The 16,248-nt window shown below is 30.4% G+C and overlaps 1 protein-coding gene across 1 annotated transcript; it reads right to left on the reverse strand.

The window, feature by feature from the left end:
* Positions 1 to 3,295: 3,295 nt before the first annotated feature.
* PmUG01_01030000 (conserved Plasmodium protein, unknown function) lies at positions 3,296 to 15,990 on the reverse strand (the record flags this gene model as incomplete). Its single annotated transcript, XM_029008538.1, is given in 2 exon segments — positions 3,296 to 5,104; positions 5,119 to 15,990. 2 exon segments carry the CDS (start codon positions 15,988 to 15,990, stop codon positions 3,296 to 3,298), a joined length of 12,681 nt encoding a protein of 4,226 aa, XP_028860088.1.
* Between the last annotated feature and the right edge of the window lie 258 nt (positions 15,991 to 16,248).

The raw sequence follows: 16,248 nt of genomic DNA on the forward strand, positions 1-16,248 counted from the left end.
TTCTTCTGTTATTTTTGTTTTGTTCTTCAGTTATTTTTATTTTTTTGTTCTTCAGTTATTTTTATTTTTTTGTTCTTCTGTTATTTTTGTTTTTTCTATTATTTTGTTATATATGTTTTTTCTATTATTTTGTTATATATGTTTTTTTTTGTTCTTCTGTTATATTTGTTTTTTTTTTTTACATTTCTTCTGTTTCTTCCGTTTTTTCTATTTTTTTTGTTTTTTTATTCAATATATTATGTAAAGCGGGGTTGGAGAAATGTTGTTCTCTCACTAATTTACATGAACATTTAACATGTAGTGTTGTTCATGCAAAAAATATGAATGTGCATGTTTATATTATTGTACACCTGTACATAATATGGGGGAAACCAAAAAAAAAAAAAAAAAAAAAAAAAAAAAAAAAAATGAACAAGCAAGGAAAAAATGCGAAAAGGTAATAGCGTGAAGAGGAGTCAAAATAAGGCAAGGCAAAAACGTCAAAAAAGGGCAAGCAAAATAAGCAAAAAAAAAAAATAAAAAATAAAAAAGTAAATAGAAGATAGAAAATGTGGAAAAGGCATAGAAGGAACGAGAATATGACGTGAAGGAGAGGAAGGGAAGGGAAAAAAAAAAAAAAAAATTTTTTAAGCAAACATAATAAAATGAAAAGCTTTTCATATTTGGCTGCACTCACCATTTAAGCATGTTAACTTCAAATTAATAATATGTGTGAAAATAACATTACATTTTCGTATAACTTTTATGTATAGAGTCAAATTTTCATTTCATATAAATTAAAAATAAAAACTGTACTTAAAAAAAAAATATAAGTTTATATATCAATGTTACCATAAATAGGTAATAACAATTTTCTTTTATCCCTAGAAAAAAGAATATTCATTTTGAGCATACAACAGACTATTAATTTTATTTTAAATTATTGTAGTGCAAATAAAAGGACTAAATAAAATTGACAGCTATACAGCAGTAGTTACATATATTTTAGCAAAAGCTTTTTTAAATCTTCTGTTAAAATTTTGTTATACAAAATAAATGTAATATTAATATATAAATATATATTTGTACATAATTTTTTTTTTTTTTTTTTTAACAAGTTCGGTATAATAAATGTTCATACGCTTAAGTAATAAAATTGTAGAAAATTTTAATGAAGGGTTTATTTAATTATTTATAATAATGAGAAATCAAGTTTTGCTTAAATTGACATAATTAAATTGTATTAATTAAAAACTATTTTATAATTTTTAAAAATTAAGAAGTTTCCAGTTGCATATAATCTATAGTTTATATATTTATTTACATACATGTTTAAATATAATAAATGTACATGAAAATTTACATACATACATATACATATATATTTATCTACATATCTATTTATTATTTATCTATTTATATACCTTTTTATTTATCTATTTGTACACCTATTTATTTATATACATATATTTACATGCCTATTTTTATATATTACTATATTTATATATATTCCTATTTATTTATATTCCTATTTATTTATATTCCTATTTATTTATATTCCTATTTATTTATATTCCTATTTATTTATATTCCTATTTATTTATATTCCTATTTATTTATATGCCTATTAATATATCTACATATATATCTATATAACTAGTTTTATATTATTCTATATACTATTTTTTCCTTTTCCTTTTTTTCTTTTTTTCTTTTTTTTTAAAATAAATTAAAGAACACTGCAATTCAATTTTTAAAAAAAAATTTATTATAATTTAAAAAATGACTGTTGCAAATTTAATATATTTGTTGGCGCGTTACTATTTTTCCAATTTTTGCAATTTTTTTTTTTTAATCTATGATCTTTTTATTTTTTCTATTTTGTACATTTTGGTTTCTCATTTTTAGAGCGTAATATATTTATATATATATATATATATATTTTTTTAATCCTTTATTTGCTCCCTCCATTTATGCCATCATTTTTCAATATTTTGTGTTATCTCTATTGTTTTTACCTTTTGATTTTTTAAAATGAACAATTAATAATACCAATTTAACAAACATCTTTTGAGCACACAGTTTTTCTTAGTATTGAGAAATGAACATAGGTAAAGAACTCATATTCTTTTGTTCTTACTGATTAACTGACCCCTTACAATAAGGAATAATGTGTACATAAATTATATTCAAATGAGGGCTACTGTTTTTCCTATATTTTAAGAAACGTATATATATTATATGTATGTAATATATATATATATATATTTTTTTTTTTTTTTTTTTGGTTAAAAAATTTGTAATATAACTATTATTCGTTAAGCAAAAATAAGAATAAGGTTGCATATACTTATTTACAGAGTTTTTTTTTTTTTTTTTTTTTTTTTTTTCATTTTATGAATAACGGCAAAAAGAACAAAATAGATGAAACTTAAATTTTGCTACTTTGTATATTTTGAGTACAGTATTATGTTATATTTTTTTTAAAAACACATGATAAAATTATAACAATGAGTTAATTACTACATCTGAGTTGTAAGGAGAAAACATAATTATATTAATAATAGAAGAAACGTGTAAAGAGGAAACAAATGGTGTAGCTGTGGCTACAAATATGTGTACATATGTATTTATGCATTAATATATATATTATGTGTATGTATACTTACATAACACGTGCATATATAACAATTTTTTCTTATTTTCCCGTTATATTAAAGAGAACTTGGAACATAAAAATATATGCAAATAAAATTTAGGAACAAAAGGAATCTTGAAAGATATCTATTAAAAGATTTACTAAAATAGCTTTTTAAAAGAATAAAACAATAACATAGAAATAGAAAATGCTTATAAAAATGTATACACGTATGCATATATGTATAGGTAAGTATATGTATATATATATGCACATGTGCATGTATGTATGTGAAAACGAATATACGTTCTGATGCGGTGCATAAGCCTGTGTTGGGTAAAAAAAAAATTAAAGGGCAAGTATATAATATTATACATAACTGAAATATTTTAGTTAAGTGTGTCTTACTACAGTACAAATAAAAAATGAATATACATATATATATATATATATATATATATATCCCACATATTTTTACATGAAATAGAGGAATAAAAATTAAATTATATTTTAAGATGTAAATAAAGGCACGTGAACAGAAAAAATCGCCTTTAAATGAATTCACGCCGATTTTACATACAAATATGTTAAGTACGTATGTTAAAGTATGTATGTTAAATGTGCATGTTACGAATGTACATGAGTATGTGCTTGTTTTTTTTTTTTTTAACTGCTCACCTAAAGCTTTCTCCTCTTTCTTTGATAAAGTGGGAGATTCTCTGTCTCATCGGATGCACTTGGGTAGCTACAGTTATTCATGTTTTTCATCAAATTATTTTGTGATAGGTTAGATTTCATATCACTTAAAACGTTATTAATAAGGTTATTTTTTGTTAAATTGTATTTAATTATACTGTATGTAGCTTGCTTTCCAATTAAGCTACTATTTAGATCTACTTCATACTTACTCTGTATATCATCTAGTGAACTTAAGTTATAGCCCTTATATTTATTGACGATATCACCGTCGTTCGGTAGTAACACCTCGGTATTACCACTGCAACTGTTATTGTTGATGCTGCTACTGTTATTGTTGATGCTGCTACTGTTATTGTTAATGCTGCTACTGTTATTGTTAATGCTGCTACTGTTATTGTTAATGCTGCTAATATTATTGTTGACGCTGCTAATATTATTGTTGATGCTGCTAATATTATTATTATCATTGCCAGTGTTATTCTTATTTTTCGTATTCTGATATTTCTCACTGTGTTCATCGTGTTGGCTATAACAGTTACCATAAAAAACTTTCCTTTTCATACTATCGTTATCACTGTTATTGTTAGGCATGATGGCATTACGTCTACTACTACTACTGCAACTAGTATGTGTGACTACACCTTTGTCATCATCTATTCTGGTATCTGTTTTTCCATTTCTGCTGTCAACCAAGTATTCATCATCCATGCTGCTGCAAATCCCGTTTCCATTACTCGTTCCTCTCTCTACATTCTTGTCAACTTGATCAAGCATGTTATTATTCCTTTTGTCACTGTTACTATCCATTGGCATTATTCCAGTAATGTTAACACTCTTTTTTATAGCTTTCTCATCATAAGGGAAATTTTTTAAAGGATCAAAATTATTATGACTGCTTTGTTTTTTTTTATTATTACTATTTTTTCTCTTTATTACATCATTTGTAGTTTGATCCTTTGACAACTGTTCATCTGCAAGCAATACAACCTCTTCCATAATTTTTTCTATATTTACATTATTACAGTATTCAGTATTTTTATTATTTTTCATATCATTTAAATATTTCCCTGTCAGCATATCTTTATTTGCATGTAGCAGTTCTATGATCTTTTCAAAATTATTTTTCTTCTTATTTACATTAACATGTTCATAATAATTTTCACCGAGTGCATTTTCCTTCATCTTACTTTGACTTTCGTTTACTCTGCTGTGCACATCGCCCACTCTGCTATACATATCGTCCACATTGCTCTTATATTCGTTCATTTCATTCTGACTTTCGCTCACTCTACTTTGGGCATTCTTTTTTAGTGCGTCTCTCAGTGCTGTAGTACGGTTCCTAATACTTGACATCACTATGTTGTTATCGCTTCCATGAATTCCATTTCCATTTCCGTAAGTATTATGACCAACAGAAGGTAAATCACTATGAAGAAGCATATATTTTTTTAGCTCCTCCTTTCCTCTTTTATATTCGTCCATTGGTCTACTCTCACTAAACACAATATTCTGTTCTGAATCGTTGTTACTTCTATCTGTTTTAATTTTATTAGACAGTGAATCATCGAAATGGTCAGCATCATTTTTATCTTGGTTGTTGGTATATTTATTCTTATAATAACAGTCATCATTTCGTTCTTTAAAATCCACATGCGTTAGATATTCATATGTATGTGGTGGAAGAATTGTCATGTTTTTTTCCTCATTCTTTTTTTCATTATGCATTAGAAGCGCACTTGTTAGAAGCTTCATATTTGGTTTGACTAAACCATTTGTTTTGTTCAAATAATTTCTTTTTTTTTTTTTTTTTTTTTTTTTTTCTCCTCCACTTCCTTTGTTTTTTTTTTCTTCTTCTTTACTTCTTCATTTTTCATTTCGTTACAAATTTGAGACGACTGTTCGAATTGCTGTTTCTTAGTTCCGACTGGGTGTTTATTATTCCCATTCGAACTAATGCCACTACTACTGCCTATAGTACTGCTACTACTACCGATGGTACTATCACTGCCGACAGTATTACTATGACTACCAACGCTACATCTTCCCCCTCGTGTTGAGCTCAAATTATTGCTTATAATATTGTCACTTATTTTAACATTATTTGTACGAGAGAAACCTATTGCTTCTTGTATTTTTAGTGGTAATTGTATATCTACGTTCTGACCTGCGCTTTGATCTTCATTTTGTTCTTCGTTTTGTTTGTCATTTTTCTTTTGCTCTCCTTGTTCCCCTCCAATAACAACATAATTAACATGTTTATGTTTTTTTCTTAGGTTATACTTTGAATCAACTGAGTTAGAATCTGTTAGACCTTTTCTGACTTTGATTTCGTTGTTTACATGAGATGATAAGACATTCCTCCTGTTCTCAGTCTTCCCATCCCTACTACTGCTATGACCAACCTCCACAGGTGAAGCAAAGGATGAAACAGAAGCAGAAGGAACCGAAGCAACTGGAGCAACCGGAGCAATCACAGTACCATCGTTTCTAGTGTAGTCCCCCTTGAAATGATCCCTTTCACCTTCGTTCGGTAAATCGCTTACATATTCATCAGTATAACTCTTTTGGTAACTAACACTTCTACTTTGATTGTTCAACTGCTCATTATTCTTTATATCATTCCTTGCCCCTTTGTCGTTTCTAAGTTCAACTGAAGCTTCATTTTTCATATTCAAAAGAAGGGATATCATATGCTCTTTATTTTTGACATCTAAGTCTTTAAAAATTTTATAAGAATCAGTATTTTTCAGTTGATCATACATCATTTGTGTTTTGAAATGATACATTTCCTCTGCTGTTTGCTCCTTTTTTCTTTTTTTTTTTTTTTTCTTTTTTTCTTTTTCGAAAAGAAGCTCATCATTATGTTGTTGTTGCTTTTGTTTCTGTTTCTGCTTCTGTTGCTTCTGTTCTTGTCCTCCCTTTCCTTCTCCTTCTTCTTCTGCTATGCTTTCATCCACCATATATATATTCTCCATTACGTTCTTTTCATGTTGTGTCTTCATTGCTTCTGCTTTGGGTGCAGTATTCGGATGATCCTTTTCATTTTTCCTATTATGATTTCGTTTATGATAAAGTAAGCGCTTTTTTAAATCGTTCATCTCTTTGGTGCTCCTATACATTGTTTCATTATTACTTTCCTCTAAACTCATTTCGTTATTTTCTAAATTTAAAAAATCTGTAGTTGACTTATTTACCTCGCCATCAAATTGTTCATAAACAAAGCGCTGATCATCGTTATCTACACTACGATACTTGCTCCCCTTACTTTTGCTGCTCACTCCGAATGAGTCCATACAGTGTGTGAGGGATGTAAGAGGTATATGAGTAGTAAATGGTTCACTTCTATTGTACACATTATCTTCTAACTTTGAGGATGTTTTAAAAATGTTCGCACTGTCTTCTTCTTCATTCGACACGTTTGACATATTCGATATGCTTGTTTCTTTCTCGTCGCGGGCTTCTCCCTCCTCCTCTGGAATCGTGTTATTAGTATATTCCTTCTTCTTGGACAAATAAAAGGAATCTTGTTTTTTTCCTTTCCTTTTAACATCATTCTTGACATTTTTGTCTGCTCCTAACTGCTCATTTGTCATTATATAATTTTTATTAAAATTCTGCGAGTTCAAATTACCATTCAGTATTTGGTAGTAATTCTCTAACAACTTGTTTCGAAATAATTTTTCATTATTTTCCTTTTGCATGTTCATATTTTTTTTTTTACTTTTATTATTTATATATATGTGTTCCAGATATAATTTGTACAGTAACTCTAATTTGTTATGGTCCACTCCTCCTTTATTGTTTTTCAAATCGAACGGATTTAAAAGAGCACTGTCCTTCGGATCCTTGGCAGCTCTACTGCTACTGTGACCACTAACTGCACCGCTAACTACATCACTAACTATATCGCTGCCTTTTCCACCAATATTGGTTATGTTCGCACTAACGTGTTTGTTTACGTTATCGCTGCTTTTTGTATTATTACTCAGTACATAAGTCTTACTCTTATTGGATTCGCCACTTGAATGAAGAGGAGGAGGATTCAAAATTTCTAACCCTAATTTCGTTTCATTTTGTATGTGCGCATAATTGCTGCAAGGCTTGTTTTTGTTTTCATTTAAGTTGTTATGGTTTACAGCCTTGAAAAGGAATTTGTTCAAATGATGTACGTCATCATTCACTCGATCATTCACTTGGTCATTCACTCGGTCGTTCACTCGGTCGTTCACTCGGTCGTTCGTTCGATCGGCCATTATGTTATCTACTCTGTTTTCCCTTCTGTCATACGTGGAGGGCATATCCTTCACTTTTCTACCACGAGTATTGATATTATTAGGCGTACTACTTTTTCGACTGCTTTTGGTGTAGGTCCCTCTACCGCTATCGTTGTGTTCGTGCATATAATACTTATCGCGCTTACTTTCGTACATGCTTCCCTGTTCTGCAGTAGTGATCGCGTTTTTATGCTTCATAACGTGATCATCATATGGGTGCTTACTAGGTTGGTGGATGCTACTGCTTTCAGCATGAATTTCATTACTTTGCTTATTTTCATCAGAGGGGTGAAAATAGGAATGCATTGACTCTTGTTTCGTTTTATTTATTTCTTTATAATAATTATAAATTAAACGGTACACTAAACTGTTATTTGCATTATATGCTGAGAGCATCTTATCGAGTTGATTCATCGACTTGTTCGTTTTTTTTATGTCCTTTGGGGGTATATAACTGTTTTCTACTAGAACATGGTTATTCTCTTCACCCATGTAGTTGTTTTTCTGTTTCCCATGCAATTGACAGCTATTAGATTTACGTTCATCCTTATCCCTTGTTTCATTACTATAGTATGCTTCTTTAGCTTGCTGCATCTTACTATTTAATGCTCCAACATTTGCGGACTGCAAAAAGGGGTTCTCGTTATTTGAATTGTTACTGTTATTATTATTATTATTATTATTATTATTATTATTATTATTATTATTATTATTATTATTATTATTATTATTATTATTATTATTATTATTATTATTATTATTATTATTATTATTATTATTATTATTATTATTATTATTATTATTATTATTATTATTATTATTATTATTATTATATATTATTATTATTAATACTATTATTATTATTAATATTATTATTATTAATATATTATTATTATTAATATTATTATTATTAATATTATTATTATTAATACTATTATTATTAATACTATTATTATTAATACTATTATTATTAATACTATTATTATTAATATTATTATATTCACTGTTGTAATTATCGTCATAATTTCCCCCTTCTCTTCTCAGGTGGCCATTCCTACCGTCGTAGCATCCATTCTTGCCAATGTTATCACTATACCTGTTACTTCTATTGTGCATGTTAATGCTACGATTGTAATTGCTATTTCTACAGTTATCACTTGTGCATACGTGTACATCTTCACCGCTTCTGCAGAAGATGTAATTATGCCTGCTGGTCCTTGCCGTCATATTCCTTTTACTATTCTTTTGCATATTTTTCAAAAATTCAATATGTTCCTTCGTAAACAGAGTGGTATGCAGACTGCTGAGATGACTCGGTGGGGTTTGCTGTTGATAAGTAAACGTATATGGTATAACATTACTACTGTCATTCTGATCAATGTTATCACCATTACTATTACTGTTATTCTCACTGTTATCTTTAATACTATGACCACTACTATGACCAATACTATGGACAATATTATCGTCAACATTATCGTCAACATTATCGTCAATATGATCATCAATATGATCGTCAATATGATCATCAATATGATCGTCAATGTTATTGCCAATAACATTATCATTCAAGTGGGCATTATTCATATGCATCCCGTTCTTCCTAATATTGTTCCTGTAACTGCTTTCATTGTTCTTATTATTAATGCCATTTTCTAAATCCTCGTAATTTCCCTCTACAAGTTTATCACGATAACCACGATTACAACGCTCATCATGTGTACTATAATCACCATGTGTACTATACTCACCATGTGCACTATACTCACCATGTGCACTATACTCACCATGTGCACTATACTTACCATGTGCACCATACTTACCATGCGTGCCATACACATCATGCATACTATAGGCATTATGCATACCATACTCATCATGCTCACTATACACACCACCATCATTGCTGATGTCGACATGTGTACATCTTTCTTGCTCTAGAGCGCAAATATTTTTATTTAAATATTTCAAGCCTAGCAAACTTCTATCTATAAACTTCTTTTTCTCTTCGTTAATATTATAATAACAATTGTAACTACTACTGCATAGTATATTATGGTTACAACAATGCTGAGGAAACATCCTTCTATATTTTTTGATCATATATCTGAACAGGTTGTCATTTATATAATTAACATTTTTTAGAATAGTTGACAAGTCCATATATGAATTACTATTATGTTTGTTTTGGTAATAGGATAAAAACTTGCTAATATTCGAATGCACATTGTCACTCAGATGATCTATAAATGGTCTCTTCGTACTACTATGTTTGTTATGGCTTTTTCTTCTAGGGTTAATAAAGTTACCTGGGTATTCATCGCTTTGGACATTATAAGCATAATGAATGTTCTTATACCTGAGAGCTCTTCGGCAGCGTTTGTTTTTACAAATGTAGGAATCCTCCTTCGACTGATTGTACTCTTTCTCTGTGTTGTGGTCCAAAATAGTGTACACTTTTTTCCTGTGTATATTAGAATGCATAACTTGGTGGTCTCTGCTCTTACTAATCATACCGATAACGTTGTGACTTCCCTCGATATTGCAATCGTCATTAATTTCGTTGTTTCGTTTGACACAATTATCATTATAGTTATCATCATAGTTATCATTAATACCAGTGTTATGGCTTCCACCACTGTCAATAGCACTACCGTTGTAACTACCACTGTTAGTACTACTTCCATTATGGCTACCACTGTTAGTACTACCATTACACGAGCTACTATCACCAATTTGATTACTCTTTTTCATATTTACTTTATTTCTTCTCCTTTTTCTCTGGTTTCTCCTCGTTGTGCATTTTTCCTTGTGGCACAACCCTCCAGTGATACAACATTTCCTCCTTCTTCGAACACAATGTTCTTCATAATAATTGTGGTAAAGACCATGCATATATTGATGTTTGTAACAGTAGAGTATTTCATGTCTACTTGTCTTGCAGAAATTAGGCCATGATAAATAACTATATGCACAATTTAAATGAATAAAATTATTACAATTGTAAATACTACATTTTAATGATGGAAAATTTAGTAAACAGACTGAACATTTTTTATGAAATAAATGATTAAACAAAATTGTTAAATTGAAATATCTATTACCATATGTATGATTATATGTGTAATTATTGAAATACAAACAATCTTTATGACAAGTATATTTTAAATATTTCCCATTTCTATGTTTCAACTTTATAATACCTATAAAATATTTGCTTATCGTTTGAGTCTGATTACAAAATATACATCTTACATTATCAAACCAAGTTTCATATTCATTTTTATTTAATCCAATTACTTCATCATCATATATATATACGAAAAAATCAGTTTCAATGTTTTTTATTACTATTTCTTTGCAATGTTTTATGTATCCTCTACCGTTTGGAATTTCTAGTGTGCTAGTCGCTCCTGAATATGCTCCTACCGCCACTGCTGTTGCTCCTTCCACTCCTGATGAAGCACCTAATCCTTCCTCTCCCCAATCGGGCATCAATGGTGTGCCTACTGTCACTTCATCTCTGTTGTAAAAACACTTTGTCAACTTGTTCATGTACACTACTTTATTAATTTTTTCAATTATTCTATATGCCTCCCTCTTGCCACTCAGAAAGGCACTGACCAAAGAATTACAATCACTATTATGTGTATGCTCTCCTGCAAATAATAATCTATTACTCACTGGAAATGACAAAATATCTTTATCTATTATTAAACCATTTTTCCCTAAAAAGGAGTTTACTCCTCTAGAAAATTTGTTATTCATCCAATCATAAAAAATTATCTTTTCTATTTTCACATGTGGTAATATACTTTTTAAAAAATATCTACAATCATTTATTACTCTCTTTCGTTTCATTCGAATTATTGCTTTACTATATTTCTTTCTTAAAAAGAGCGCTATAACTGGATGCGTGCTATAAATTGTCATGTGACTGTACTTTTTTATCTCTCTTTCGTTGGTATATGATATATAGTGTTTTCCACTGTCTATTAAACGCCCTTTCTTTAAGCACTTTATCACTGTACTCTCCTTCTCATAAGCTAACGAGAACCTGTTACTTCCTCTGATATCGTTAACCCCATTCATGTTGCTTACGTTGCTTACGTTGCTTACGTTATTCACGTTACTCACGTTACTCACGTTACTCACGTTACTCACGTTACTCACGTTACACACGTTACTCATATCGTTCACTTCATTCACCCCGTTTTCCTTAATATGCGGAATAATGTTCTCTGCGCTCGAAATGTCATTGGGCATATTTGTCAATCCATTTATCTGGTTGGCATTGGAACGCAGTTCTTCACTTGAATTTATATTTCCATGAGTGAAATAATTGATAAGAAGCTCGTTTCCGCTGCTAAGATGGGAGTCTAGTCGTAGTTCCTCCAGCTCCTGCTTCTTCCCGCACTCGGTCTCCTTTGTGTCTACTGCTTCTATGTTTGCTTCCTTATTCTGGACATCTTTGTCCTTCAAGTTATACTGTGCACTGTCGATACCTCTATTTGTTTCTAGCACGTTCGAGGACTCGCCCCCCCTGCAGTTACAATGACATTTGAAGTTAGAGTTGCAATAGTTGTTGTAGTTACTGTAGCTGCAATCTCTACCATCGTGGTAACTGCTTCTTTCACCTATCGCCTTTAGCGCACCGTCCGTTGAGTCCCTGTCAAATGCATCTCTTCCCCATGTGCTCCTTCTCTTTCCACCCTTGGACTGGTTAAAAAATATAGTTACATTCTGGTCGCTATTGATAATTCTTTCCTTAAGAGTAATAACAATTTTATTGTTTTTTGAAACTTTTAATCTTTTAATACTATTCACTTTCCATTCAGGTAATTTAGGAATGAATTCTATTAATCCAGTATTTCGTTCTTGTAAAAAATTTTTTATTTTTTTATTTTTTCTTGAGTATTTTTTTTTCTTTCCCTTTTGTCTTTTTTTTATGTGTTCTATCTGTTTCTTTCTTTGTGTCTTTTCTTTATTTGGAAAGGCCATTTTTGTCGACTTATTATCTTTAGCTTCTTTTTTATGAACAAATGTGCTATTAATTTGGATATTATAGCTATTTTTTTCTTGATGTTCCTCCTTTTCCTTCCTACCTTCTCTGTCAAATGGGGATAGCTTATTCGATTTTTCCGTGTACTCTTCATCATATTTAAACGGTTCTCTTTTATTATACAAGTATGTGTTGCTGTCATCCACTATATTTTCATTGTGATGACTGCATTTAACGCGATTCATGTACCCCCCCTCGGTACGAGGCCCGTCCTCCTTGCCAGACTTCCTTACCTGCACTTCGCTGTTTTTGTGGGGAAAGATGCTATTAGTATTCATTTGATTCGCTTCTCCCCCTCGATCCACTACCCCCATCTCATTAATGTTTTCATTTTTATTTATAACTGCATTTACATTTTCTTTTATAGTTCCACCTGCATGTGCATCTACATTACTGGCCGTGTGTACCGATCCAAGGGGACAATTCTTGTAGTCTTCTACCCCCGAATAGTCATTTCCCGCACTTTCACATTTCATTTGCATATTGCTTCTAAACTCGTTTGTGGTCAAGTCTATATTGTTAATAATGTAGTCACTAACATTATACAGTTCGTTGTTCTCTATGTCAACTACTTCTTTGTTTCTATCATCTCGTCGTACTACCAGCAAATTTCCATGCTCATTCGTTATGCAGTTCGTTCCATAATCATTACAAGTACTCCCCTCATTAATGATCTTATAGTTGTTCTCATTTTTAAGGGACAACTCACCCTGACCTTCTAAATTTGTGCCTCCCCTGTCACCCTTGTTACCTACTCCTCTGCTTCCTACTATTTTGCTTCCTCCACCCTTTCTTCCCCCTCCCTTGTTTCCTGTTCCTCTGCTTGCCCCCTTGCCATAATATCGCACACTCTCCTTTAAGACCCCGAGGGGCACCGCGACAATGCAGTAATCGTAGAGCTTACTGTCCACATGATTTTTAAAGCCAAGTTTTATGTTATCATTATACGAATAAATTTTATTAACAATTTTATTTTTTTCTATCCTTACATTTTGTTTTAATTTTTTTATAATTTTGGTCAATTCGAAAGTGCAGCAAATATTCTTAAAAATGTCTAAAAAATTAATATTATGAAAAATGTACTGTATTGACAAGGAATAGATATTAATACCGCAATGGGACTCCAGATACGATATATATAATTGCACATAGATATATTTATAATTTTTTTCTTTTTTCATTTTTTGTATTATTACAGTTATTACTTCACCTAGAGAAGCATATAACAATTTTTTTTTATTTTTTATATCAGAAAAAGTTTTCAAATTGCATACATGTTCATAATAATTTCTTAATTTACTAATGACTTTAAAAAATTCATTTCTCAATTCATATATATAGATCCTTTTGTCCTTATAATAAATATAATGTTTATAAAGATGACGATTTATATTATTTGTGTATATATTTTTTTTTATACAAAAATTTATTAGAGGATTATTTCTATTAACATATAAGTTCACTTCCCCTACATACCTTTTTCCATAATTTTTTGAAAAAACAAATTTCCCACCTATTCTATTTCTGGCTTCATATACCGTCACGTCAATATTATGGTTTTGTAGAATATATGCTGCAGATAATCCTGATAATCCAGCACCTATAATTACTACTTTTATTTTTTTATTTACATTCATTATTGTATTTATATGATAAATGATATCATTATAATTTGTATTATTATTTTCATGAGCTTTTTTTAATAAAAGGATGTTCTCCTCTTTATATACAAATATATTGTCATTTCTTCTTTTTGAAATATCTATCTTATTCTTATGCATGCAAAAATGTTTTGCACTACTGGAGCTGTAATTATCTGAGCACATGTCGTCGCTCGAGGAGCTGTACGCTAAAGGGTTGTTATATTTTCCGTTTCTCTTCGTTCCACGCTTCGTTTCTATGCAATGATTCTCCCTTATCCGTCGCTGCAACTGATACTTCTCTAGTTGACACTCCTCCGTCTGACTATCCTTCATTCGACACTCCTCCATCCGATTATCCTTCGTTCCCATACCCCTTTCCTTGTAAATAATTTTTTCTCCTCCATTGTTCCCTTGATTTTTGTTTCTTCTTGTGTAATAGTAGGACGTATCACCTTGATGTACATGCTCCTGAATATCATTTCCATCGCCTTCTGCTACTCCATGCAGACCAATTTTGTGTCTACTGTTAACATTATTATTACTACCAACAGTGTTGCTGTTACCACTGCCGCCAGTATTATTTCCGCCAGTATTATTTCCGCCAGTATTATTTCCTCCAGTATTATTTCCGCCAATATTATTTCCGCCAATATTATTTCCGCCAATATTATTTCCGCCAATATTATTTCCGCCAATATTATTTCCGCCAATATTATTCCCGTTAACATTATTAATACCAACATCATTGCTGTTATTGCCGATGCACACTTCAGGTTCGTCATAATCGCTGCTTGTGAAATTAAAACTATTTGAATTGTTGGGGTAAAAATAAGTTAACTCGTCATCGAACAGGTTAAACATCAGCGAATCATTGTCATTTGACGTAGACAAACATTTAGACACTTTCCTTTTTCGGTAATGACTATTTGACAGTTCGCTACTTACGCTTGTATACATGGTGCTGTTCGATTTAAAGCTCCTGCTTCGTTTTATGCGCTTCATGTTTTGTTTTCTCCCATCGTCTTTGTCGTCTTCGTTGTCTACTTCTTCGTCCTCATCGTCTTCTTCATCATCGTCTTCTTCATCTTCTTCATCATCGTCGTCTTCCTCATCTTCTTCATCATCATCGTCTTCCTCATCTTCTTTATCATCATCATCTTCCTTATCTTCTTTATCATCATCATCTTCCTTATCTTCTTTATCATCATCATCTTCCTTATCTTCATCTTTATCGTTACTGTTATCTCCTCCATCACCTTCATTTTCTCTATCCCCTTTGTTGTTGTCACTGCCATTATTTTTGCCCCGATTATCATCATAAGGAATAATTTCATTATTCATCTCGTTGTTACGGGTACTACTATTGTTGTCATTAGTATTACCAGGGAAAGACTCATCATTGACATTAGTACTATCATGAATAAGGCAATATGAATGATTCTTTAACGAGTTATCATATTTCTGCATGCTCCATAAGCATTCATTTGCTTTTTTTTTTAGTAAAGATTTTTTTTCAAATATTATCCCTTCGTCTATTAATCCATTTACATTTCTAAAACTTTTGATAGTATTATTTTGTTTTCTTAAAATGGTGCTGTTACATCCAAAATTAACAGCATCATATATTAATTTATTGCTACCCATATTATTTATATTGAAATTGTATTCATCTTTGAAAATTTTTTTTTCATTCATACGAAAAATGTCAAAATCTGCGTTATTTCTTTTTTTCCTATCCCTGTTCATAATTTTTTTATCAAGAGGAATAATGCGGTTCATCACATGTAAAGCTATTTTTTTTTTTTTTTTTTTTTTTTTTTCTTTCTTTCTTTTTTTTTTCTTTTTCATTTTTTTCATTCTTTTTTATAATACCATTTTGTTGTCGCTTCGTGTCTATACGATTATTAAATGTAAAATAAATAATTCTGTTCGAGTTATTTTTCTCACTCCTTT

Source organism: Plasmodium malariae (assembly GCF_900090045.1).
Source record: "Plasmodium malariae genome assembly, chromosome: 1".
NCBI lineage: Eukaryota > Apicomplexa > Aconoidasida > Haemosporida > Plasmodiidae > Plasmodium > Plasmodium malariae.